Genomic DNA, 27512 nt, shown 5'->3' on the forward strand with positions numbered 1-27512 from the left:
CCCCTGCTGAAAAAATTTGCTGACCCCTGCTGTACTTGATCTCTCCTCCCCAGCCACCCATCATGGCAGCTAGGAGGAGGGGCATATTTCGCCTGGAAAACAGAAGGTTAAGGGGAGGAAGACAGTGGTCTTCAAAGATTCACTGCTTCTGCACCAAGCAAGGGCCTGGTCCATATAGGAACATAAGGAGCTGCCTTGTACCACGTCAAACCAACGGCCTAACTATCTCAGTAATGTCTACACTGGTTGGCAGCAGCGCTTAAGAGTTACAGGCAGGAGACTCCCCAGCCACACCTGGAGATGCCAGGGACCGTGGGACCTTTTGCTTGCAAAGCAGTTAGTTGCTGTGCCCGGGCCTTGCCTAGATGAGCGCCAAGGTCCCTTGCAACCCCGTGAGCCTACGATTCCTTTTGTGCGCCCGGCTCCTTCTTTGGGCCATTCTCGTGACTGCGTGGCCCTGCCACCATAATGGGACTCCCTTGCGCGACAGCGTCCCCTGCTGTGCGTTCCGGAGAGTCAGGGCCCGAGCGGCGCCGCCGCCAGCGGATTTGCCTCTGAACGCTCCTCCCCCGCTGCCGCCGGCTTCTCCAGAGCCGGCAGCTCAAGGCAGGCGATCCCGGCTTTGGGAGATGGTGCCTGGCTTGCCGGGTGATGTCCTGCCGCGGGCTGGTTGGCTGCGAGAGAGAGCCGCGGAAAGCCGCCGCCTTTGCAAAAGCCGGAGAGGGCTGTGATTGGCGTGCGCAGCTGAGGGGGCGCATCGGGGAAGGGGGGCGGGGAAGGGGAGTCGGCCAGGGCAGTCGGAGGGGCGGCGAAGGAGGCGCACCAGCAGCAACAGCAGCAGCGATGGCTCCCTCCGACACCGTCCCCGCCGCCGCCGCAGCGGCCACGGGCAGCAGGGGGCTGTAGGAGGAGAAGAGCGCAGGCCAGCCATGCTGTCCAGGAAGGGCATCATCCCGGAGGAGTATGTGCTGACCCGGCTGGCCGAGGATGTCCCGGATCCGTCCCGCTACCACGCCCGGGAGAGGAGGGCCCGCTTCGTGGGCAAGAACGGCACGTGCAATGTGGCTCACAAGAACATCCGCGAGCAGGGCCGCTTCCTGCAGGACGTCTTCACCACCCTGGTGGACCTCAAGTGGCTCCACACGCTCATCATCTTCACCATGACCTTCCTGTGCAGCTGGCTGCTCTTCGCCATGGTCTGGTGGCTCATAGCCTTCGCCCACGGGGACCTCGATCAGAGCACCCAGCAGCTCCACCGGCAGGGCGGCGGCGACGCGGGGGAGCTGGGCGGTGGGGTGGACTTCGTGCCCTGCGTGACCGACATCCGCTCCTTCACGTCGGCTTTCCTCTTCTCCATCGAGGTGCAGGTGACCATCGGCTTCGGCGGGCGCATGATGACCGAGGAGTGCCCCTCCGCCATCCTCATCCTCATCGTGCAGAACATCGTGGGCCTGCTGATCAACGCCATCATGCTGGGCTGCATCTTCATGAAGACGGCTCAGGCGCACCGGCGAGCCGAGACGCTCATCTTCAGCAAGCACGCCGTGATCGCGCTCCGCGAGGGGAAGCTCTGCTTCATGCTGCGCGTGGGCGATCTGCGCAAGAGCATGATCATCAGCGCCACCATCCGCATGCAGGTGGTGAGGAAGACGACCAGCCCCGAGGGGGAGGTGGTGCCCCTCAACCAGATCGACATCCACATGGAGAACCCGGTAGGGGGAAACAGCATTTTCCTGGTCTCCCCGCTTATCATCTGCCACGTGATAGACAGGAACAGCCCCCTCTACGACGTGGCCCCGGACAACCTCCACCACCACGAGGATCTGGAAGTCATTGTCATCCTAGAAGGGGTGGTGGAAACTACGGGCATCACCACTCAAGCCAGGACGTCTTACTTGGCCGACGAGATCCTCTGGGGACAAAGGTTTGTGCCTATAGTGGCCGAAGAGGATGGGCAGTACTCCGTAGATTACTCCAAGTTTGGCAACACTGTGAAGGTGCCCACCCCAAGCTGCACTGCCAGGCAACTGGAGGAAAACCAGAGCATCCTGGACAGCATCTCCTTTTCACCTAGGGGCACTATTAGGAAAAGGTCTGTCAGGTTAAAGCCCATGTTTTGCATATCCGATGAACCATCCTGACACACCACGTAGATTCAGCTCCTGTATCAGACACAGCCAGCAAACAGGACACCCATGTGTCCCTCTATTTCTGTTATTCAGATTGTGGTTCCACAAGGTATGTAAGATACTGTTTTGTGCAAGACAAATGTGTGATTCAGGACATCTAAGGAACACTGAGTTTGAATCATCTCCCTTTGACTTTCTTATTTATTTGCACAAACACTTGGAGATGATAAACAAGCTGAACCGAAAGTCGCCTTTTTTAAGAAATCCTTTTCTATGTATTAAGTTGTATTATTTATCATCTGGCAATGCATAGATTTGATATGTTTTTAACTGTCATCATATACAAGCATCTCAGTTCCAGTACAGTAGTTAAGTTAAGTAGGCTTAATGATAAAGAAATAAGTTATTAATATTTATGATAAAAAGAGGCTGCATACACAAGGGTGCCTGTTTACACTGCAGTGCTTTATGTCTTAAATAATTATTTAATTTAATCCATAAATAATATTGCATGGTTTATTTTAATTGCAAGTGAACTAGGTGATGTATAATCTCATTGGCACTCGTTAACTTTGTAATTATATTCTACTGGAATTAAGTTCATGCCAAAAATAGTAGACAGTAATAAGATATAGTAGTTGCAGGTGGGGGTTGTAAACAGTAAAATGAAATGTCTTAAGTGTGTTTATTTAGTCTATCACATCCAGCTTCCAAATCCTACATAACACAAGTATAAACCTTATAAGCTTTTTATTAGTGCTGCCTGCTACTGAAATTGTAGGCGCATTCAGTTTTGACCCAGTTTAATTTGAACTAAGGAATTAGATCCTTCAACTTAATTCAAACTCAGTACCCAATATTGATCCTTCTGACCTAAGTAGAATCTCATTTTAAAATAGTGGACATTCTGTACAAATATACTTTCTAAGATGATTTCTAATATAACAGACAAATAACGATATGCAAGCAGTATATTTACGCACTCCGTATCCTTTAAATTCAAACCATATTTGTCAATAAATGGCAACAGCAAGATAAAGCAATTTGCTGTCAACACAATTTGCTTGCCTGCCTTGACAGCACCATCATACACTTGCAGTAATGTTTTTTGTTTTAATAGACAATACAAAAGACAGCAAAGTAGATAGAGTGTCAATCTAGGACTACCCAGGAACAAATCCACACTTACCCATAGGGTTTGTCAGATAACCTTGGGCCAGTCAATACTTTCAGCCTCATCTACCTCACAATGTTGCTGCAAGGAGAAAAGAAAAGAGAAACATTTGTACAGAATTCATTGGAGGAGAGGCAGGATATAAATAAAGTACATAAATTCTTATCGCCGTTTATTTAGTACTTATTATTGGAGACAAGTCAGTGATTGCTAATACAGTAATCACACTGAACCTAATTGTGGCATTTACCACACCAAAAATGATAATGGAACTCAACTGACAATCGGAGTCTAAATCAGTAAATGCACTTAGATTTTAACTACCGTAATTTAATCCAAATAGATGCAATGAAATTAGATCAAATTAAATCAAAATTCTTCAAACTGATCTTATTTAAGTTACTCGACTGAGTGACTATATCGAGTTACAGATCATATATGTATTAATAAAAAAAGATATTACCTTATTCTACCAAATAAAACAGTGTAGGAAAAGGAACTGTAATTCCAAATGTAAAGTCTTAAATGCATGTTACATGAGCATGTAAGTACCTTTTAATACATTTGCATGCTTTTAAGATATTTGCTACACAAGCAAGTGTGGCATAGCTGTTCAGCCTCTGCACAATATCTAAACAGAAGCAGTACAGTATGTGGCTTGGAATAAAGCAGCCAAACAAAGTTAATGGTTTTACATTCTGGTAACAGAAAAATTAAAAGCTACACATTTTTGTGCTAAAATGCCTGTTATTATGATCACATTGTTTAATACAGTTGAGGATTGTTTTGATATCTCACCTGTATGGTTTGCGACATCTGTGTAATTTCTTCCAGCGATGTAAGTGCTCTTAATATCCCATATGATCTTTACAGCCTGCCTCTACTTATCCTTGTTTAATTGTAAAAATGCCACACAGATTTTGTTGATTTCAAATGAAAGAAAATTGCTTTCACTCCCTAAAGTGCCCTTATTCAGCATCAAGATGATGTTTGTAAGGTATACTGAAATGTAGCTTTAACATCTAGGCTGCAATTCATTAACCCAGAACACTTGGGTTTAAATTTATTTTAAACTGCTGATTGGGACAAAACAGGTTGGAATCTAACTGCACCTGCTTTGCCAATTTGTGGAATTGGTTTGCATGCTGAGAGACTAGGGAGTTTGCCTTTAGTGGTACTCAAGAGGTTGCTGTATTGTTGCTGAGTTAAACAGTGAGGCTCTAAAACAGCTGTTAAATCAAGCATGTGATATAATTCTCACATAGGTCTGGGTGAAGATGTGCATGAGCCTATTCATGCAACTTTTTGTGTTTCCAATTGCTTGAGGAAATCTATATATTTATAGATTCCCTTTGTTCTGTGTATCGTTAGCTGGGGAACAAGGAAGGAGAAATTTAGAATAATTGCTCTCAGGGCCCAGTGCTACTGAGGCTGTCATAGCAAGAGACCTGGCTTTGTCTATTTGCAGAATGACAGATGGCCAAAGAAATGGATAGTCAAAAATTTTATGACAGACAGGAATAACATTTGGGTCATCGCTGAATTAAAAATTTTCATTCTCTTCCTGACATATTTTAAAGAAAAATGCAAAACTGTAATGACAAAATATGTTAATACACACCTTGCTTCCCTTTGTTAACAAATAAGTTGATAACTTTAGGCTGCAATCAGATATACACTTACCTGGGAGTAAGTCCCACTGAAATCAATGGGGCCTACCTCTGAGCAGATATGTGTAGGACTGCCCTGTTAATTAAACAGCAATAAATTTACTCCTTCTGAATTCTGGTTATGTGTATTCCTTGGGTTCTTTATTTGAAGTCTTAATAACAATATACTAACCCTATTCCTCCCTGTGCACACTTATTCAAGGACAGGTTGTTTCATTTTTTCCTATAATATCAGAGGTACCATTGAGGAAAGCAATGGTACTTCTGATATCTCTCCCCACGTTTTAGGTCATATGTTGCGATTTCTCAGAGGTGCCTTCTCTGCCTTGCCAACTCCCTGGCTCTGTGCCAGGTGTGAGGAGCATTCAGCCTTCCAGATGTTGATGAACTACAACTGCTGCAATCCCTGCCCATTGGCCATGCTTGCTAGAGCTGATGGGAGTTGTAGTTCAGCAGTTCTGAAGGGCCCAAGATTCCCCATACCTGTTTTACATGCTCACAATATAGGTCCTTCACCCCTACCACCTATACCAGGCATCCCCAAACTGCGGCCCTCCAGATGTTTTGGCCTACAACTCCCATGATCCCTAGCTAAGAGGACCAGTGGTCAGGGAAGATGGGAATTGTAGTCCCAAACATCTGGAGGGCCGAAGTTTGGGGGTGCCTGACCTATACAAATCACTGAACAATCTTTCAGGGTTAGGAAGTAACTCCTAACTGATCTATAAGTAGATATTGCTACACGCCAAAATGTAAGCCCCGCTCACTATGCCTAAGTAAGTAGCACAAGTGTATTCAATGTGCATTCAATGTGCAAATGCAAATTAAAGCCAAGGGAGAAGGTTGTGGTATTGGTAGGCTGACTTTGGTCAGTGGAAAAGACAACTTGGATAACAGGGTTGTTTCAGCTAGGTCATTCCATTAGGTGGAGTAGGATTAGTTGCCTTAGATTTGGGATGTCATAAATGGGAAGCAAACAAAGTTATTTATTACAGTTGCCTTGGATACTGTGCACCTTGATGGAGGGGAGTGCCATTCTTCGGGCAGCAAAATGATTCTAGCCAGCCCTAGAATGAAAGCAGTTGTTTTGGCATGCAAGGTTATTGTGGACACTGAGCACCTGTGAAGGATACTTGTAGAGAGAGGCATTAGTGCTGGTGAATAGATTTTGTCACACTATAGAAGGACTGGTGATGAGGGATATTTTCAAAAGCTGTCCACAGGGACTTCTCCCTTCAAAACTAATGATTTTTTTTCCTGTGAGAAGAATAAATGCAGCCTATGGGTATCTTCTAGGTGAAGGGTTTGGCTCTCGTAGCCATTTACACAGAAAATGGCTTCATATTAAAATGAAGGAGCCAGGTTCCCCCCCCCAATCCCTTGTCCCAACATCTCCCAAGCATAGCTGCCAAGTTATCCCTTTTTTAAAGGGATTTTCCCTTATGCTGAATAGGCTTCCTCGCGAGAAAAGGGAAAACTTGGCAGCTATGCTCCCAAGCCTGGCTCCTCCCCTCTCCTTCAGGTAATTCTGGGCACCAGCTCTTATCCTCCTTAGTTCAGGTATTAAAAATCCACTGGCACCCCATCCCTGATTAAAAAATGACAACAGAGATGTCCCCAGAACTTCCCATTTCTGGGGCTGCTGCAGTCAAAGCTCAAATGGCAGTAACAACAGATGGGTTCCTTTTCCTCTTAATTCATCTCATAACCTGCATCAGTCCAATCCGTAAGACATATGAACAAAACCCTATGGTGTACTTTCACATGTCCAGTGGGGAAACTGGCCATGTGAATCCACCCTTACACTGTTTAGTGTGTTGTGTTCCTACAGCTAGCATCTTTTTCTCCCCCCACTGTCCATAGCTGCCAAGTTATCCCTTATTTTAAGGGATTTTCCCTTATGCTGAATAGGCTTCCTCGCGAGAAAAGGGAAAACTTGGCAGCTATGCCACTGTCATTGAAAGTATTACTTCACTGTAGCTCTGGTAACCTATCAATTAGCTCAATCTGCAACCCAGTTTAAGGCATACTCACCATCTTAGTTCCATGTAAAGATGTACCTTTCTCTTCTGTTATGATGGTTTCTGTATTCTTAACCAGCTTAGTGATAGAAATTGAACAGAAGGCATATTTGTCCTGAAACATCAAAGTGCTGTCAGCACAAATGGTGGCAAATCTGCGAAGACTTGTTGTTGTTTAGTCGTTTAGTCGTGTCCGACTCTTCGTGACCCCATGGACCATAGCACGCCAGGCACTCCTGTCTTGCACTGCCTCCCGCAGTTTGGTCAAACTCATGTTCGTAGCTTCGAGAACACTGTCCAACCATCTTGTCCTCTGTCGTCCCCTTCTCCTAGTGCCCTCAATCTTTCCCAACATCAGGGTCTTTTCCAAGGATTCTTCTCTTCTCATGAGGTGGCCAAAGTATTGGAGCCTCAGCTTCACGATCTGTCCTTCCAGGGAGCACTCAGGGCTGATTTCCTTAAGAATGGATAGGTTTGATCTTCTTGCAGTCCATGGGACTCTCAAGAGTCTCCTCCAGCACCATAATTCAAAAGCATCAATTCTTCGGCGATCAGCAAAGACTACCTCATGCCCATTAAAAAAAAATGTCAACTTGCTTTTCAACTGCAATTCTGTACACACTTACACAGGAGTGAGTCCCACAGAACCTGGCAATACGTACTTCTGAGTAGACAGACGCCAAGTTGCACAGTTTGTTGTTGTTTTGTTTTGTTGTTTTGTTTTGTTTTGTTGTTGTTAAAATTGATTCAGACTCTTTTAGACCATTTAGCAATTATAAATAGACTTTATTGACTCAAATGCCCATGTATCATGCCTGTGATAAATATATCCCCTAAATGTAATGGGAACATGTCAAAGAAGAAAAGAAATATATATATAATGTGCTTTAAATAAGATTGATTTAAACATCAGTTCCGAAGGTTCTAATAAATGGCATGTAATTTGAATAAGAACAATGGTTTGGAATGTACCATCTCATGCTAAAATGAGAACTGTATCACATAACTTTTGATTCATTTCAAATTAATGGTCTTTTAAATTCAAGCCACAAATATGCTTTGAGGAATGTTCAGTGATTCATATTAACCTAATCTTAAAAAGCAATACAAATGCCATTGCAAGAAAGCACTAGGCAGTGGTTTTATGAAATGTGGTTTTGATGCCAAAAAAGCACACACAAATATCAACATAAATGTAAAATTAATTTCACACAGGAAAGGAGTTGCCACTTCCTTTTTCCCTGTGCGAAACATTGCAACTGAGCATGAGACACTTAATGTGGAGACACTTGATGTGGACACAATGTGGAGCACGAGCCCCACATTGGGAAAAAGATTCCTGCATTGCAGGGGATTGGACTAGATGAGCTTTGTAGTCCCTTCCAATTCTATGCTCTTTGAAGCTTCTCTCATCACAGCATTTGCATGCCTGTTGATTTTAGATTTCTCTCCATGATGCACCTGCTAAATGCAAGAGTTCTGGCAGCAGGAAGGGTAGGATCAATCCCACCAAAACCTTCCCCTCACCCAATGGGTTAGTAATCAAGGGATTAAAAAGAATTCCAAAGAGGAGAGGCAAACACAATACAGGCAAAGTTATATATCAGTTTTTCATCAGCTTCTCACAGTGAAGAAAAACATGAGCTTTTAAATCCCAATATAATGAAAGAAAAACCCAGACTTTGCTACACTATAACTCTATCCAGGAAGGGTGATATACCCAAGGAAGGAGGCTTGTGGAAACAGATCTCCTTTCTAGATTGTGTATTTGAATGCAAGAAGTGCTATGTGAAATGTGGGGTAATCAACAATGCCCACACCCAGCACCTAAGGCTGAAGACGTGGGCAGTGCCAAGGAGAAGATCAGCTGTGCCAACTCTGACAGCACTAATCTATTTGGAGTGTAGGGAACTGAATCCAGGCCTATCTGTTCTCCCTGTTGACAGCAGCAACTGTCCATTGAGTTCTGCTGCTGCAAAGATCCTCATGTACACTAGATATATACTTTAAACCAGAAACGTAACTTGCCTTGATCCGTTAGATCAAGAGCGGGACAAAAGATGGACTGTTGCTCTATCCTTCATACCCTATACCAACACCATGCAGAAGAGCAGAGAACACCCCTCCTCTGAAAGATCTACAGTATATGGCTGACTTTGCATGGCACAACTGTGTGAGGATAGGCAGGAGTCACCTGTGAACAATGAAGAGTTTCTCTTCCTCCAAGCAGAGGGGATAGAATGGAAGCTAAGGCGCAGGAGCACATGTACTCCCATTGCATCAGAGCTGGCAACCTTGCTATCAGTCTGTTGAGCTTCGGCCTCGACTCAGTAGCATAGAGCCATAAAAAGGTGAAGGGACCCCTGACCATTAGGTCCAGTCGTGACCGACTCTGGGGTTGCAGCGCTCATCTCATGTTATTAGCCGAGGGAGCCGGCGTACATCTTCCAGGTCATGTGGCCAGCATGATTAAGCCGCTTCTAGCGAACCAGAGCAGCACACGGAAACGCCATTTACCTTCCCGCTTGGAGCGGTACCTATTCATCTACTTGCACTTTGATGTGTTTTCGAACTACTAGGTTGGCAGGAGCTGGGACCGAGCAACGGGAGCTCACCCTGTCGCAGGGATTCGAACCGCCGACCTTCTGATCAGCAAGCCCTAGGCTCTGTGGTTTAACCCACAGTGCCACCTGTGTCCCACCTGCGAGCCATAGTTGGCATTTAATGGTTGGGTCCTTAAAGCTGCAGAAGTTTGGAAACAGTGCCATAAAGGCAATTCTGGCACCTCAGGAGCCCTTCAATGAGTAGCCAAGGCAGATTAAATAATGAGAAGTCAGGTTTGGTGTGGCCTTCACAAGGCAGAACATTTAGGAGAAAACTAAACACATTAAAAGTCTGTGTCCTTCGCTGTGCAGCTTCCTCACAGCAACATTTCAAGAAGCAACTCTGCTGGAACAAGCTGAAAGTCTGCCAATGGAGGAGGAGCTGATTGAGGTGTCAGCATAAAAAAATAAAAAAATAAAACAGGAGAATTTTGGCTTCACAGAATTCAGCAAGACTTCCATTATTGCTTGCTTCACTAAAGGCAGCACTTCTGTGAAGGGCAGGAGGGAAATTCACAACTACTTGCCTCCTCATGAGTTACCAATGCGAAGAATCCAGGTTCAGTGAAATAAGATCAGGGTTGTTCAAGCCTTTGGTATGTCCTCAAGAAGATCTCCATGTCAGAGAAGTGCCTGCCTTCAGTGAGCTGTCTCTTGGTAGCCTACTGAGTAGTACTAATAATATATAATAAACACAAGGCTTGTTTATTACATAGCATTACACAGTTTTTATAACTGTCTTTTATTGTATCTTTTATTGCTTGTTTTAGTACCGAAAAAATCCCCAAAAAGTTATTTGCTCATAGTAAAATAATGCATTTGGACATTTTATATAAATTTTATTCCTGGACTGCAAGGTTCCAATGCAGGTTCCTTCCACCTTCTGCATATGAAATATTTTCATAGTATTTTAGTGAAAGAAGATCATGAGGTTCAGAATAAAGGGACTCAAGAGTTTGAGGCTGCTGTTTTTATCTTGATTATTTCATCATTTATAGAGCATTGGCTGCTAGCTGCAAGTCTTAAAAGCAGTACAAGAAAACAAAACTATTTTCTTGATCTAAATCTGCTTGAACAGATTTAATGCAAGCATCAGCCTGTGAACCAGACACAGCCCTTGAGTATATTATTATTATTATTATTATTATTATTATTATTATTATTATTATTTGCCTTGGAGGCTCCACAGAAATCTTTTCAGGTTGTAAGAGATGTCCTACTAATAATGTTTAAAATTCTGAAAGAGAGTGCCATCTAGCGGATTTCCCCTCCATTACTAACATGCTATCATAGAAGAAGTGGAATCAGTGAAAGTTCTACTTCCTTTGAGGGGAAGAAGCGCTGTTTACTGCTGAGAAATTTATGCTGCTGAGGGAGAGGAGTCAAAGGCTGTATATCATCTGGAAGAAGGATTGATGGGGACGGAGCGATAAGGGAATTGAGTTTTTTTTTATTTTTCTTCATATGAGTTACTTCGTACCTTCCCAGACGCGATGTCCTGGCTTGTTTGGAGTGAAAGAGAAGCAAAAGACTGTGTGAGTTGAACTTTATAAACTGTTGTTACTGAGCATATTTTTTAAAGATGTGGAGTTGCCGATGAGAAAAGCCCCCCCCCCCTAGTCGGACGGAAGGAGTCCTGGACGCGTTCGGAGGATTTATGAGCTGTGACGCACTTTGAATTGGAGCAGCGACCTGAAGCTAAGTTCAGCTATAGGGCAAGGAGATCCATTAATTTACCAAGAGTTTATGGTTTGATGTTTGGGTCTTCTGCCTGGAAAAGCTGTAAATTCTATAAAGATCGTTAATCTTCATGGCTATGAGAGAAAACGAAAGTGATTTGAGTTTTTTTAAGATGGCGCTGCTTCGTGTTGAGAGTCGACGCAACAGGGAGCTCCAGACCAAGAAGATTTATGGGGAGGCTGGACTGATTAACCCACACAGGAGAAAGAACATCTGTGAAACCTTGTTTGATATTTATCTCAGCAGCTGGGAAACAATCGGTTGAAAGTGGAAAACATCTATGTGACTGTAAGGGGAAGATCTGGATTATTATGAACTTGGAGGACGATTTGAACTTTAGAAAAAAGACGGCAGTGGACGGTTGCGAGGAATCCCCAATTTCTTGAAGCATGGGAACCCAAATAAAAAATTCTCTAGACGATTTGGCATAACATTCGGTTTGATTGATATATATGTGTGTATAATTTGAAATAATGAATGTGATATAATTGGTTTTAATTGGAAAATTAATAAAAATATATTTAAAAAAAAACTCCTTTGGAGTTCTAAATGGTGCAGGGACTATCCTAAATGGAAAATGACTACCCCAAAGCATGCCTTACTGAGGCAAGCATCATTCTGGGGGACTAAAAATTAGGCAGGGCAGACACTGGAGAGAATTTTCAAGCAATCCTTGCACCCTGAACTATGGCAGTTTTGCTTCAGGCGAAAACTAGTTGGGAGAGCCACTTGGCTAAATTCAAAGCAGTAAATGTTTCATGGACTCCCTCTATGATTCTGTGTACTATTTTTGATTCAGTAGCAAGATGGGATACATGTTACTAAATGGCGTGTCCTTTCCCAGACACAAGCTATTAAAAGACAAGAAGAGATCGAGCAGGAATTTATGGAGATTGCAAGCATCGTGAATCTTCAGATGAGGGGAAACTGCAAACACCCATTCAAATAGTGAAGCATGATCAACTTTTAAGGATGCTAAATCAGGTGTGGTGCCAGATTGAGGTATTTTAAATCAGATACTTTCTACTTGCCTTAAAAAAAAACATGATGGGCATGTTAAGATGAGGGGTATGTGTTTGGAACAGAGTCCTGACCTGATCCCTCCATGGGTGAATGGCTGCACTTGTACGGAGATGAATCATGCCATTCGCAAACCATTTTAAAGTAATAACAGAATATCCCATTCAAATATTTAGAATCAATTGGAATTACACTTATTCTTAATTCTAACAATACCAAGTCTCTTTTAAATAATGCTCTGAGCAGCCTATGCACAATAGTCCGGAAAAAACCTAGTCATTTGACATGATATGGAGTTGTGCATTTACAATTTATCAAGCTACACAGGCTACACATGAGTAACATTCAGAACTTACCCACTCCAGAATAGGTTTGCTGATGATTTTATTTATTTATAAAAGCATTTATAAAAGGGCATTGCATGAAAAATATAAAAGCAGTGTACAAAAATATTGTTGAGAGTTTTGGTGGGAGGGGGGTAGGCCCTCAATTGTTGGAATAACCAGGCCTTGTACCTGGCAACCTAAGTATGTGCTGCTATGGTAACAAAGGAAGTGGCTCTGTGGCAGAGGCCAAATGGGTGGGGGGCCCTACCTCAATAGTCTGTTAGTTAGAAAGCTTCTCAGCAGTGCTTTTTTTTTTTAAGGAAAAAGGGTGCCAGTACTCACCATGAAGTTATTACAGCAAGTGCCACACTTTTAACATTTGAAGAAGAAAAAGGCTGCATATCCTTGAGTATGCCCAGAAAAAAGCAACGCTTCACAGTCCCCTGATGTAGTAAACAACTTTTTCAGAACATCAGCGGTTAATCTCCTGCTCACTCTTATCTCCAAAGTGAATTTGATAGCCAATGTTTATGTCTTTATCTCTGTTGGCAAGCTGCCGACAGAAGATATTTAGTCTGCCATGCTGTGAGCCTCTCCATCATAGGCTCAGGTTGTATATATTTGTAAATAAACCATATATACTGAAGTCACTACAGTCTCTGCTGTCCCTCATTCCAAAGGAAACTGTGCTCCGGGTAGAATCTCACACTGTTAGATTGGGGTGGCGTGCAACAATAAGCCCTACTAAACACAATGGAACTTACTTCTGAGTAAACCTGCATAGCATTACACTGTTGCGGTCTTTAATAATTTCAGCAAATGCTCACTACCTGTCCTCAAGGAGAAAACACTCACCCTGGGACTCAAGAAGGAAGGAAGGGAATTACAGGTTCAATCCATAGCATCTCCAGGTAGAGCCTAAGAAAGGGCCCTGTCTGAAACTCTACTGCCAGTCAGTATCAATAATACTAAGTGACCTGGGCCAATAGCCTGACTCAGTATAAGACAACTTCCTAAGGTCCTATGGCAGGACAGCAGCTCTCCTGAACATGACACTCAAGGGTATAATAGAAGGCACAGAGCTCAGGGTTCAAGGGAGCAGAATCGAGGGAGGAAGCTTCCGAGAGTGACTATGCTGCCTTTAAATTGCTTTTTAATTTGAGCAGGGGTGCTCCTTGCTGCAAGTGCTCACATCCCTATTTGGCACCAGTTGTACATCTCTGAAGAGACACTTCTACAAGATGCCCCCCCCCTTTCTGCCAGCTGTCTTAACTTCTGATCAAGGCCCCTGAAGATGAGCTCATTACTTGGGCAGGTTTGTGTGGGAGTAAGCTTCTGAAAACTGAATTTCAAGCCATTATGCAGAGTGTGGAGGGAAGGGTCCCCCCCCCTCCCGCTACTTTCTCTAAAATAACAACATTCAACTTCCACTCCAAAAGTTCTCCTAAATCTGTGCCGTGCCCTTACTCCCTCTGGACAATTAACTTACCAATAACCAATAATCTTTATACAGGGGCAGTATAAAGGCAATTAGCTATTATATTAAGCAAATATACCAACATTTGCTTGTTTCAGTATTATGGACAAGGTTACCTAGTTACTTCAATATAGTAATACGGGTTGCCCCTTTTCTTTCCATCCCAGTTAAGCCTTAACCAATGAGGTCACTGCTGGAAGCCTTTTCTATCAGACATGGAAACACAAAAGCTGCCTTACACTGAGATAGACAACAGGTCTATCTAGCTCAATATTGTCTACACTGACTGGCAGCAGCTCTTCAGGGTTTCAGGCAGGAGTGCATCCCAACCCTACTTGAGAGATGCTGGGAATTGAATCTGGGACCTTCTGCAAGCAAGGTCTGCACAAGCAAGGCCCTTCATTTACCATTGAGCTAGGTCCTTTACTGATTTATTTAAGTGCAACTCTATTTTGACTCCTGCTCAATGGCAACCCCTGAACTTGCTTTGCTGGCCAGTGCTCAGCTAGATATATCCACCAATCAAAATATGCTTACCGTCAGTCCCCCTTTTGTGTACTGAAAATTCTACCACCGTCCTGTTACAGCTTATCACTGAACCAGAGTAGAGACTTTCAACAACGTCATCACCCTACAGTACATTAGTAAAGGTAAAGGGACCCCTGACCATTAGGTCCAGTCGTGACTGACTCTAGGGTTGAGGCACTCATCTCGCGTTATTGGCCGAGGGAGCCGGTGTACAAGCTTCCAGGTCATGTGGCCAGCATGACAAAGCCACTTCTGGCGAACCAGAGCAGCACACGGAAATGCCGTTTACCTTCCTGCTGTCGCGATACCTATTTATCTACTTGCACTTTGATGTGCTTTCAAACTGCTAGGTTGGCAGGAGCTGGAACCAAACAACAGGAGCTCACCCCGTGGCAAGGATTCAAACCGCCGAACTTCTGATTGGCAAGCCCTAGGCTCTGTGGTTTAACCCACAGCGCCACCCACATCCCAATACAGAACATTACATTATGCTATATTTCATTGTATTACATAATATACATTACAACCTCTTTAATATAATCAGACTTTCTTCACACAGGGCTTCAAAGCAGGGGTGCCAACTTGAATAAAATATTGTGGGAGCCCAGGTAAGCCCCGCACCACATAATCAATCACATGATGCAGTGTACACACACCATTTGAACCCAAATGCCTATCAGTTTTGAGGGGGCCCACAAAACAGAACCAACAGGACTCACACACCTCATAGAAGCAAGCGGGGGATGTATGAAAGCAACCTGCAGCAAATTTTTCCTGTGGTTCTTTTTATATATTCTTTGTCTTTATACAGTACAATGATTTCTCAAAGTTCTAAATAAAAGTTTTCTTCCAAGATTTCATAATTGGCATCTACATAAACTTCACATCTGATTTCATATTTTTTCTTATCTTTTTCAGTTGTAATGACCACATCTGAAATAAAACCAGATCCATCGCCACAGTTTGCATTCTCTATTTTATCATCAACTGGATATACTCCTTTAAACCAGGAAACATTGGCATCCTCTGCTCTTATTCCAGGTACAAAACAGCGAAGAGTCACCTTCTCGCCTGCCTTTGGGTTGCTGGTGACACATTCTATCTTCATAGGCTGAACTGGTTCTTCACTGGTGAGCTTAGAATCTAGAGAGAGGGAATGGGAAACCGAATAGGAAACTGCTCTTGAAGTACATACCTGGAAGAGGCATCTCGCTAACATTAACTGTCTGTGATTGTGATGTTCAGTTTCCAATCATTTGCATATTTTCTTCAAGTCAGATAATTTGAACTTTCTGTTCACATTGCATTATGTCTGTTCCCTACCCAGCCGCTGCTTGGTGCTGTGAATGGAAGCTACAGTCAAAGACATTGGCAATTAAGGACAGAGGAATAAAAAGCAATAGCAAGCCACTGGAGAACTAGAGTGGTCCGTATTGTAAGAATGAATGACTGACTGACAGCAGTGGAGTGTAATGGATTGCTGGCAGGAGTCAAAGTAAGTGACAGCTGTTGAGAATCTGTTGAGGATGGAAGATGAAGAACTGAACCAGGACAGGAGAGTGAGGGCAAATGAGATGGAGAAAATAAACACCTAGGTACCGTAAAAGGATAGCTGGAAAGAGGGCAGTTATGCCAAGTCAGGATATTAAAACTCTTACTATTTGGGATGTGCCAGGTCCCTAAATAAATACAAGGTTACAATTTTATCTTCAAGCCCCAATCTGTAGTTTTGTCGGGATGGACTTTCATGTGTTCAGTTAAGCATATATGAATGTCTTTCATATGTCTTCAGTATGTTTTATCGGTTGTTAGAGACTCAGTTATTAAGATATTAATGTTGGCATATAAATTCATAGACTACTTGCTTTAAAACTAATGTTTCACATAGTTGTTTTGTTAAACCTGTTATTGTTTTATTATTTTATGATTGTTTAAAACTATCCAGTGGTATATAATTATATTGTCATACATTAAACAGTAGAGGGATGGCATAAATATAAGCATGACATGAGGAATTCTTCTGCACCCTTTCCTGTTTCCTTGTGGAGGGCTGAAGTGGTCACTGTGGCCACAAATAGTGGCTGGCTTTTATGCCAAAAGAAAGTTTGCAGATCCCTGCGTACAAGTTTTTCAGAATGGACTAAGATGATCTTTCAAATCATCCTTATGAAAATAAGGTTTAGAGTAACTTAATGGTCTGGTTGAGATGTAATGATCTCACTTTAATAAATAATGGTTTATAACGTTCTCCCACTGCCTCTTTCAAGAAACATCTAAACAGTTTTCTGATTTTAACTGGGACTACAAACCAGGATATGAAATCACTGGGTCAATGTGTAATGTACCTGCATTTTACCTACATGTGGAGGTGCAATACTCACTTATTAATGGTCCTACATGGTTTTGGCTCACTGGTGAAGTCAACATTCTGTCAAGGCTATCGCAGCAATCTTCTTTAAAAGAAGAAATAACATATTAGGCCTTGGGCAGGCATCATGTCACGTAACAGAAATACTTACAACAGAAATGCTACTCAACTGAATCAACATGCTCTCAACTGCAATTAGCCAACTGTCTTCCAAGGGTAGCATTTGGGAGGTTGCGGGGGGGGGGGATACAGTCAGAGCAATATTCATGGAAAAATTCAAAAGCTAGTTCTCCTCTGATGAATTCAAGACAAAATTTCTAACACCAGGTGTGTTGTAAGAGCATTATGTTGATTTTTGTATTCATAACAACCAGATATGCTAGTCTTCTGAATACTATTATTGAATATGAGAAAATCATGAGCCATCCTCAAAGAGCACTGCTGAATTTCTAGATGACCTGCTACAATGAAAACAAACTGAAAGCCTATATCACTGTCTTCATTTTTCCCAGTTTTATCATTTAAAAGCATCTACCACAAATAAAATTACAGCTGACATTCATCACAACACTATTACTTACACTGGAAGGAAACAGGTATAGTTCAGGATGTTTTCATGCTGATTCATTCTACAATCTCACCCCCTAACAGCACTATCAATTTACAAAGGCTCCCTTTTCTCCATGCATATCAATATAGACAGCTTAGCCCCAGCAAAAGCCAAACATATGTGGGAGCTAGATGCCCACAGGCCTCGGAATCACCAAAAGTACTGACCTGACTAATCACAAAACATCCTGGCCAGCAATAAAGCAGAACCTACATTGTTGTACAGACCATGGGCTGTGCTGATTCAGCCCCCAAGTACACCTGAGGTCTGTTACAATTCAATGGTCCATATTGGCAAGCAAAGTTAATTTAGCACTAGCTCAGTAAGGCACTTACTGAGAGCTGGAGAAAAAAATCTCAAACTACTATCTCAGGTGGTGTGTAATTTCGGTGGGAAAAGAACCAATGCATTGCAACACAATGCACTAGGGTGAGGAGAAACTGGAGAACACTTTGAAAAAGCAGCTGTAAGTGTTCCTGCTCTTTGAGTCATAAGTGCTTCTACTCTTTGAGTCACTCCAGTGTTCAAAGACTTAAAATAAAATTTAAGTTAAATACCCCTCTTCCCAATGATTGGGGAATTCTATCACATGTCACCAGAAATATCATAGCTACCCAAAAAGACTACAAATCCACCTTTCAGCCGTGACCGAGGGGGGGGAATGCTATAATTAAATTATAAATTATATTGTTATAACAAAAGAAAAAACAAAAGGAAAAAGGTTTTGTGCTCTACAGTGCCACCTGGTGTTGCATCTTTATAATGGATTTAAAAAACTGGTGTGTTTTTTACGGTACTAATGTAGCTGAGTCCTAAGTAATGGAAATGCTAATTGAGAAGAGGAATCACCTTTTCCCCCATTAGCAGTGTTTTTTGAAGGGAGATGTCTGAATCCCTTACATAAATTCTGTACATTCTGCGCTGAAAAGATTAAAAAAAATGTTCTTACCTTTGCTTTCCCACACAAAGCTTTTTTCTTTAAAATCCTGTGTCGCTTGGTGAAAAACTTCACATCTAATTGTCTTTTTGGAGTCTCTGCCTTTTGGACTAACCTGTAATTTGCTTACAAAATAACCTAACTTGTTTTCTCCAATCTGAATGTTCCTGGGATTGTCTTCAGATATTTTTTCCCATTCTTCATACCACGTCACTCTTATGTTGCAAGGTGCAAAATTTGATATGACAGTTTCCAAAGAGATGCTCTCACTGTTTTGCATTGGTGTTTTCTTTATTTCAGACATCTCAGGGCGGTGAACTACATGGGAAGGAAAGGATGTGACTTGAAGTAACAATACAAGACAACAGGAACATAAAAATATGCCTAATACCAAGTCAGTCCATTAATCCATCTAGTTCAGTATTGTTTAGAGTGTCTGGCAGTAGCTCTGTACAGTTTCAAGCAGGGGATATTTCCAGCCCTGGCTGGAAATGCTAGGGACTAAACCTGGATGTTCTACTCCCCTTCCCCAATGTGAGCCTATTCTATAACTTTATTCTAAAAAAATAAAGGAATTTTATGAAAGACAAGTTCATTTAAATGTGCCATTGTTTAAATCACACTTCAGATCAGCAGGGTTGCCAGGATATTCATCTTCAATGAATATACATCCGATAATATGATTTTTGATTTTCAAAAAAACTTGGAGTGAAGTAGTACCATCAGTGTACGTGTGAACATATGTTTTTGCTTTCTTAGTTTTTTATTAGATTTACCTGATTTTTCTATCAGGTAATCTTCAGAACTACTAAGTGCAAGTCTGCAAGATAGTTTGGACTTTCAAAAAAACAAACAAAACTGGCAGATATTAGGGACACATGACTGCTAGTAGAGACATACACCTATCAGAGTACACAAATATGTCAAACCTCCCTTGTTGCAAAGGGAACCGATTCATATCAGAATACTACATTTATCCTCAATTTAATATACATTTTATTTTATGTAAACCACTTAGACATTTTTACAATCACTTACCGACATTTTTAAAATTAAGTGGTTTAAATTTTGTTAAATAAACAAGCTCAAATTGCCATTTGCCAAAAGTTGAAAGAACCCAAAGGATTCTCAGTACATACCTGGGAGCTTTAGATACACATCTCTAACAATGGGCTTTTTCAGGTCACCATATGTCACACTGAAAGTAATGAACTTATTATGATCCAAAGCAGTTGGTATCAGCTGGAGCTTAGAAGACAACTTCAAACAGCCATTTGAGCCTTCGACTGGCTTCTCTGTGTCCACACCTTCACTTATTTCAATACCCCCATCAAGCCATTTAATTTTTATGTCACTAAGAAAGAAATCTGTGACTTTACAGGTTAGAGACAATTTAGTTCCATATTTAGGATCATTTGGTTCACATGTAATATCTGTAACTTTGGGGTAACCTAAAAAATGCAGATGCAGATAAAACAAAATGAATTGAAAACATTAGTTTAAATTCAAAGAATGCTAGTACATCCGGTATTGTAAAGCAGTAAATCAGAAGTGACAAATTGCAGATGGGGTGTCACATTAGTATGTTAAAGCAAAACCAAACCTAGTGCCACTTTATAACACATGCATCATGGCATAAATTTTCATGGACTACAGCCTATGTCATATGATGCATGAACTCCTTTTCTCAGTGGATACACACATGGATATATACACACAGGCTCTCTCAAAAAAGAGCTAGAGATAGGTTTGCTTTCAGTTTCAGTTTCAGTTGCTTATCCTTTCAGTTTCACTACAATCCTTGTGGAAATTATAGGATAGAATGAGCAATTAACACCACAGTCTTGTCAAAACTACCAGATTTGCCTAGTTTAGATGTTATGGCTTCTCCCAATGAACTCTGGGAGTCAGATCTTTTGTGAAATCGCAGCAATTCACAAAAATTACAAATTAAAAGCTTTGCAGATTTAACTAGTTCAAATCCGCACGATACGGTATATGAAGAAATGATAACAGTATGCATATAATGGCAGGAGAGCATTGGCAGTCTGTAACATATTCTAATATATCTGACACCCATATATAATATATAATTATATATAATATAATATATATATTATTTGTTATTAAATGTATATGATTACACGTGGCTGTTTTATCCTGGTTGGAATACAAAGTGTGCCATCTTTGACCTTCTGGATTGAAACAGATGAGAGCTCCAATTTCTCATTTGATTCATGTTTTAAATTGGCTTCACCATAATGCTTGTCATGTTTGCAATTTGCCACTAGCTGACACTATAATTTTCCTGAGAAGATGCATATATCAGCTATGAACATGCATTGCTGATTTCACCCAGAAAAGGTTCTAAACTCTAATTTTATGAAGGACTTGACACTTCTGTGCAAGGGCTCTCTGAGTCATGTTTTCCATGGGACAAACCCACGATAGCATCACCTAATGACAAAGAGATAAAAGTGATCTCTTTCACTACAAGTGATCAAAGACCCACAACAAATACAGATACAGGAAACAACTCAATTGTGTATCTCCAGTTTTATATAAACTATTTAGACAGGAAGCACAAGTAGTTGTTCATTGCAGAAGAACTTGCCAAGTACTCACCTTTTAACAGGAGTGGGTAACTATGTCTTATAACTTTTTGACAATGGTTGATTTGAACAATAAAATCTACCGCGTGGTCTTCTGGTTGAGGTATAAAGGATACTCTGCTTTTCTTGCAATACAGATTTGACACTGGGTCCAGCTGTGGCTTCTCTGTGTTACTTGTAGCATCCAAAGGCTCATTATTGCCTCTTAGCCAACAAATGCCACACTCCCGTGGGCAGAAATCTTCTACTAAACAAGATAATGTGATGATTTTCCCACACTCTGGTACAGGAGGCTCACATTCAAATTTGGAGACTTTGGGAGTACATTCTGTAAATAAATAAATACCAAAAAAGTGGTATTATTAGTAAGTAGAATGCAACAGGAGAAGATAATAAGTATGGACTTTCTTTTGTCCACATATGAATTTCTGATCTGAATCCCATGCAGGCCTTATACCATGAAATGCTTTAAAGGTCATCACTTCGCCCTTTGTATGAGCTCACAAGTTATAAGGAACTAGTCAAACTGAACGTGTTTAAGAGAAATAATCTCCACACAAGCCACCTATGCTGCTTTCCCATCTTATCATTCACTTTTTGTAGACTGATCAAAGAGTTTAGCTACAATCCTGCATTGTTTCCCTTTATGTATCATCATTGGCTATGGCAGCAGAAAGTATCCCATTGCATTCATGCAGCTCTCTCACCTTTCATCTGTTGACAGAATTCTTATAATAGCCAGTGAAATAGTATTATTCTAAGTGATCATTTCAGCCCATATTTCCTACTTACCTATGACTTTAAATGATATTGTTTCAGTAGACAAACAATCTGGGAAGGCCTCGTGTCTAACTTCAAGTGTAAGTTCAAACTCCTTCAGCAGCTTTACATCTGGAACTATGTTGACACTGCAGGAAACGTCAAAAGTGCGCCTTTGTTTTACTTGCAAAGTTGGATCAAAAGTAAACATGGTCTTCAACTTCATGACAAGATCAGAACTTTCTTCTCCTTTTCCAGTGATGATAAGAGGTGTATCTTCTCCGTGTTCAGGATTGCTGGCTGTCATAGTATTCCAAGAGTATATTTCCTGTTTTTCATTCCAGCTTGGGAGTTTTAAGAAAAAAACTATTTCTAAACGCTTTGGACGAAAGCCTTGCAGCAAGAACACCACCAGTGTTTCTTCCAAATGTTTCAATTCTTTATTTTTAATTGCTGAAAATTTCCCTGGTTGAACTATAAAGAACAAAACAAAAAACAAAAACACTCACAAATGAGTGTTTCAAGAAGAACTTCAGGTGTAGAAACTTGTAGCAGTGTTTCAACTGACACTATTATAACAAGTCATCTGTAAGAGGAACATTCTTACTGCAGTTTACAACAAAGCATTACAGTGGTACCTCGGTTTAAGTACACAATTGGTTCAGGAAGTCTGTACTTAACCTGAAGCGTACTTAACCTGAAGCGAACTTTCCCATTGAAAGTAATGGAAAGTGGAGTAATCCGTTCCAGACGGGTCCGCGGAGTACTTCAACTGAAAGTACTCAAACCGAAGCATACTTAAACTGAGGTATGACTGAATTTTTCCTTTTTGTAATTATCACATTCAGTCTATTGCAAATGCCAGTGACTGCTACGTGGTGAAGAACAATGTATGCAAGATGCTGTATCAAAGATCAAGTGGCACAATCCCTATCTAGACTGCTTGCAGTGCAGATCAGGTAAAGCATAACTGGAAGAAAAAGACAGTCCTGGATGAAGCCTCCATGAGACTAGGAAGAGTTTGTTTGAGGTTCAGTTGAGTATAGCAACAGCCATACTTAAGAAGCCAGTTTAACAAAGACTGTTTAGCTTTCAAGTGTTGGGGGTGATATGATAGAAAGCCAGAAGGTAGGAGCAGGGATTTTAAAAAGATTTTTGCAGCAAATGAATTTGCAAAAAGAATCTTTCTGATTTGGAAGATCATTCCTTCCATAATTCCTCTGTGGCAATAAGACATTAAATAGTGACAGTTCAGTGAACAAAAACAACTTAATGTATTGTATTAAGTTTCATGTTCTCTCAAGCTCCAAAATGCTGGTTTTTGCAGCTGTTAAAGGTCACACCCTCAACAGAGGTGTTATTTAGACAATATGGATGGATATGAGTAGATATCCTATGTTGTGATTAGTTCCGGCTTAAGCAGAAGCCACCATGATATGTTATGAGTACCCATTAACACATAACGGATGGAAGTGTACTGGCTATGTGTACCTTTCCCACAGAATAATAAGAGTTTAAAAGAACCGTATAGGGGGTGCTATCTTCAATCTATATATCTTGCTCTCTGTGTGTGTGCCCTGGAAGCTTCAGTAAAGTTGCTTAGCTCACCAACCCAAAACAGTTCTTGTTTAAGCAGTTGTTTTACCTGACACACACAAAATACACACTCTATATTTACACACTATATACAGGTTACACAAAGGCTTTTCTATCTTTGGTCCCAGAGGGGTTTGTGTAATTCAAAATCCTTGCTGAGCAAAATCCACATGCAAGTTCTAAGTCAATTTACAGAGAGTCCTGCAACAGCTTAGAGTTCTCCAGAGTCCTGAAGACTGACAATCCCCCAAGCCTTCTTTTCAGATGAGCTCTCCTCAAAGTGTTTCACAATGACTCACTCCTTCCTGATAACAGCCACCAACCCACAACCAATACTGTCTAATCCAAGCCATTTTATACACAGAGTAACATGCTTACTAAGGTAGCCATATTTTGAAGAGCAACAAAGAGGACACTATGACAACTTTCATTTCAAATACCTCTACTATATGTAGGATATAGATGCTGTGATATAATGCTGAGGGGGACAGGGGAAGAGAAGAGGAAAACAAGTCTATGTCTCATCCAGAAAGTATAGCCAGAGACATTTGGGGAAATTTTAAAAATCCACCTGGACAGAAATTTTACCCGTGAAAAAGAGGACGTGTCCTGGAATAAGAGGACACATGGCAACCAAATCTGCCCAGTAAACTGATAAAGAAGTAAAATTGAGTCAGATGCATTTTGGAAATGAATCAGAGTGAGTCAGCTTTTTCCTCACTAATGGAATTAACACACTAGCTATATTCCTTAACACCTTAATCATCCAGTCCAACTCCCCACTCCCCACTCAGTGCAGGGTAGCCACAGATTAAGCATTCCTTCTTACTCCTTTTGTACATATCCCACCCAAGGATTTTGGTTAGCTTTGTAGTCCTGAATTAAGAATCTTGCACAGTGTGCTATTTCTGTATCATGTAGAATGAAGCAAAAGAGCTGAGAAAGGGTGCTTTATCTGTGACAGGGGCTTGGACTAAATGACCTTCAAGGTCTCTTCCAGGACTTATTTTATGTGGATGTTATTGGTTGCTAATTGAGTACTTGCAATGTCAAATAGTAGCTTCAGTTGTATAGACTCCATGAGTCTTTTCTGGTGAGCAGATAAATCTGGGGCCACCACTCTGTCACTGATAGCCATCCATCTCCAAGATAGTGCTGAAGCTAGAACTAACCAGTTAGGACCTCTTACATGCAAAACAGATGCTCTATCACTGAGGTATGGCCCTTCCCTAATTGATTCAGCAAAGAAATCTTAGCCACTTAAAAGAAAACTTAGTCAAAATTCTTAACCACAAGCAAGATTTTTTTGTGCCTGGTGTACTGGTGCCTAGGACTTTTTGAATACTGTCATTTCAGACCTAAGTTTACCAAAGATTAAGATTTCACAAAAATACTAATTTTACTTTAATAATAATGAATACGTGCCTGTATTATGTTTCATATTAATCTATTTTTGTAAACCACCCTTAACCACCTTTGATGAATAGTATAGAATTATCTTAATTTTAAAAAATTAATAAATTAATTAATTAAATGCTTCCCATTACTTACTTTTCTTAAAGTACTTGATGTACAGAATTACAGGAATCATACCAAGTAATAATAAAACAAGTATCACGGCCAACCAGATAAAATTTGGTGGTGGTTCTGTAAAGAGAGAAAAATTGTTCTTGTTACTTATCACACAAAATAGCAAAATGTTTCAGCCTTGTTGCAACCTTTTGATGACAAGTAATATTTCATATTCAGCTGCTCAATTGTGGCAAAGTCATTTTAGCCTCATTTATTCCAACTGCACATAAGAAAAGTCCTGCTGGAGCAGCCCAAAAACTAATTTGATTTAGCATGACTATAAGGTTTCCAGACCGGACATAAAGACCTCTCACGTTGTCGTTTGCCAGAAAGTTCTGTTCAGAGGCATGCCACCTCTGATATTGGAGGTAGCCATTGGTGGGCTTATAGTACACAATTGTGTCCAATCACATTGTATCTGAAGAAGTGTGTATGCACACAAAAGCTCATACCAAAATATAAACTTAGTTGGTCTTTAAGGTGCTACTGAAGGAATTTTTTTATTGTAAACCCATTTTAGCTAATGGCCATCAACAGACCACTACATGGCAGCAAATTTTGTAACTTAAGCATGTGTTGCATGAAAAAGTACTTCTTTCTGTCTGTCCTGAACCTCTCACCAGTCAACTTCACTGGATGATCCCATATTGTGTTAATGGAGAACCAACTTCCATCCATATCACACATAATTTTAAACAATTCTAACATGTCCCTTCCTCGTATTTGCCTTTAAAAAAAAGCCCCAAGTGCCATAACCTTTTCTCATTAAGGAGTTGTTCCATCCCTAATATCATTTTTGGTTGCCCTTTTCGTGCACCTTTCCCAGCTCCACAATAATCTTTTTGAGATGCAGCGACTAGAACTGTACACAAGATTCCCATAGATTTGTATAAAGGCATTACAATATTTTTTATCCCTTTCCTTGTGATGCCCCTGCATGGAAGTCCCAAAGACTAATGCATTTGTAAGTACAATATGAATCTTTGGAGAAAGGAGAACATTTCAGAACATAGGGCAGAATTAGTGGAAATTGCTGAAGGCTCCAGGGTGTGTGGGCAAATATCCCCTCTCCTTCTGGATCAAAAGCCCCTACACTCATGGAAGTACACCAGTTGGATGTGACCCACTATTCATAGCTGCCAAGTTTTCCCTTTTCTCACGAGGAAGCCTATTCAGCATAAGGGAATTTTCCTTAAAAAAAAAGGGAGAACTTGGCAGCTATGCCACTATTACACACACACACACACACACACACACACAGGCAGAAAAGGTCAACAGAAGGAATACCTGTTACTATCAAAGTGGCATTGAAGGCCTGCCGTATGGAAAATGATTTGTGTCCCACAACACAACTATAGACATTTCCATTATCCTGTAAAGATGGTTGTAGCCCCAGTTTACTGGTTACATTGAAAGTGCCATCTCCATTTTTCACAGGTACCCCTGTGCAAATATCATCTGCAGGTACAACTTCATTATTGCCATGTTCAGATTTTTTCTCCCAATGAACCTCAATCGAAAGAGGATAGAATTTATTCACTGTACATGACAGGGTCTTCTCCTTGCCATTTTCTAGTTCAACTGTCCTGGGAGACAGCTTTATAGAAGGCTGAGCTGCATGGAGATAATAAAAAGTGTCAATTTCTTTCCTGGTTTTGCTGCATTTTTATACAGTTTTTTCAGACAAAAACTGGTTTCCAAACCAACAAAGAGCACTTAAAATCCAATACAAGTTGAAGTGAAAGTCATAGATGATACTCCTGATTTCTCAGAAGGACATGGTCTAAACTAAAAACCTGGGGTGAGGGTTATTTAAGTAGAAGGAGAATGTTGGGGCAAGAGGCACAGAAGAGAAGTCCTGAGGAAGGTGTTTTGTGGGTCAAGAGGAGCTATGAGCTATGGGTGGGAAGGAGGGAAGGCTGGTCAAGAGCCTTGGTGGTAATAGAAATGAACAAGAACGAACTTGGGGGGAAATAATGGTGGAGGGAAAGAGTTGAAGAAAGGACTCCAGGAGAATACCAAAACTGGGCAAAACTAGAGTTACGAGCGACTCTGCACAACTGGATGGAAAAAGCAGAAAAGTACATGGCGGACCTGGAGGGGCATTGTATGTTCCCAGGTCCTTCAAAATACCAGCTGGTTTATTTTTCCCCACCATTGATATGAAGGTATTTTTTTTTCTTCCTCTGCTTTGTTATTTTTGTTGCTATTTATTCATAGCATTTTGACACTGAAGGATACAGAACAAATTTCACTGGTATACATACATAGGATTATTACAATTTAGAACCTGCATCTCCCACGGGGGGGGGGGGGGACTGAAGCAGCTTGGAATGTATTTTGGTGCTTGGCGAAAAGGACTAAGCACCC

General features: G+C 41.2%; 2 protein-coding genes across 5 annotated transcripts in view; one reads left to right on the forward strand and one right to left on the reverse strand.

Moving 5' to 3' along the window:
* Positions 1–15729, forward strand: KCNJ11 (potassium inwardly rectifying channel subfamily J member 11). 3 transcript variants are annotated; one of them, XM_088653336.1, is made up of 3 exons: positions 1–2238; positions 12182–12321; positions 15607–15729. In XM_088653336.1, the coding sequence occupies exon 1, from the start codon at positions 930–932 to the stop codon at positions 2139–2141; it is 1212 nt and encodes a 403-aa protein (XP_088509462.1). In that variant the 5' UTR covers positions 1–929; the 3' UTR covers positions 2142–2238; positions 12182–12321; positions 15607–15729. The 3 variants fall into 3 exon arrangements, 2 of the variants coding, with proteins under 2 accessions (XP_088509462.1, XP_088509463.1); XM_088653337.1 differs by lacking the exon at positions 12182–12321; XR_009557788.2 differs by lacking the exons at positions 1–2238; positions 12182–12321 and adding an exon at positions 10879–11132.
* NCR3LG1 (natural killer cell cytotoxicity receptor 3 ligand 1) overlaps positions 12725–27512 on the reverse strand; it is a 20905-nt gene continuing 6117 nt past the window's right edge. The window contains exons 3-10 of one of the 2 annotated variants that reach the window (XM_060275997.2): positions 26430–26756; positions 25122–25217; positions 22008–22448; positions 21229–21543; positions 19743–20054; positions 18616–18921; positions 17070–17138; positions 12725–15831 (exon numbers count right to left, since the gene is read on the reverse strand). In XM_060275997.2, the coding sequence (XP_060131980.2) occupies positions 15512–15831; positions 17070–17138; positions 18616–18921; positions 19743–20054; positions 21229–21543; positions 22008–22448; positions 25122–25217; positions 26430–26756 (2186 nt within the window). In that variant the 3' untranslated portion in view covers positions 12725–15511. Of the gene's footprint in view, positions 15832–17069; positions 17142–18615; positions 18922–19742; positions 20055–21228; positions 21544–22007; positions 22449–25121; positions 25218–26429; positions 26757–27512 lie in introns of both variants that reach the window. The other variant, XM_060275993.2, reaches the window with a different exon arrangement.

Source organism: Zootoca vivipara, chromosome 1 (genome assembly GCF_965207765.1).
Source record: "Zootoca vivipara chromosome 1, rZooViv2.hap1.1, whole genome shotgun sequence".
Classification (NCBI taxonomy): domain Eukaryota; kingdom Metazoa; phylum Chordata; class Lepidosauria; order Squamata; family Lacertidae; genus Zootoca; species Zootoca vivipara.

Coding starts and splice junctions, on each gene's coding strand:
- KCNJ11 (XM_088653336.1), top strand. CDS start 930: ATGCTGTCCAGGAAGGGCATCATCCCGGAGGAGTATGTGCTGACCCGG.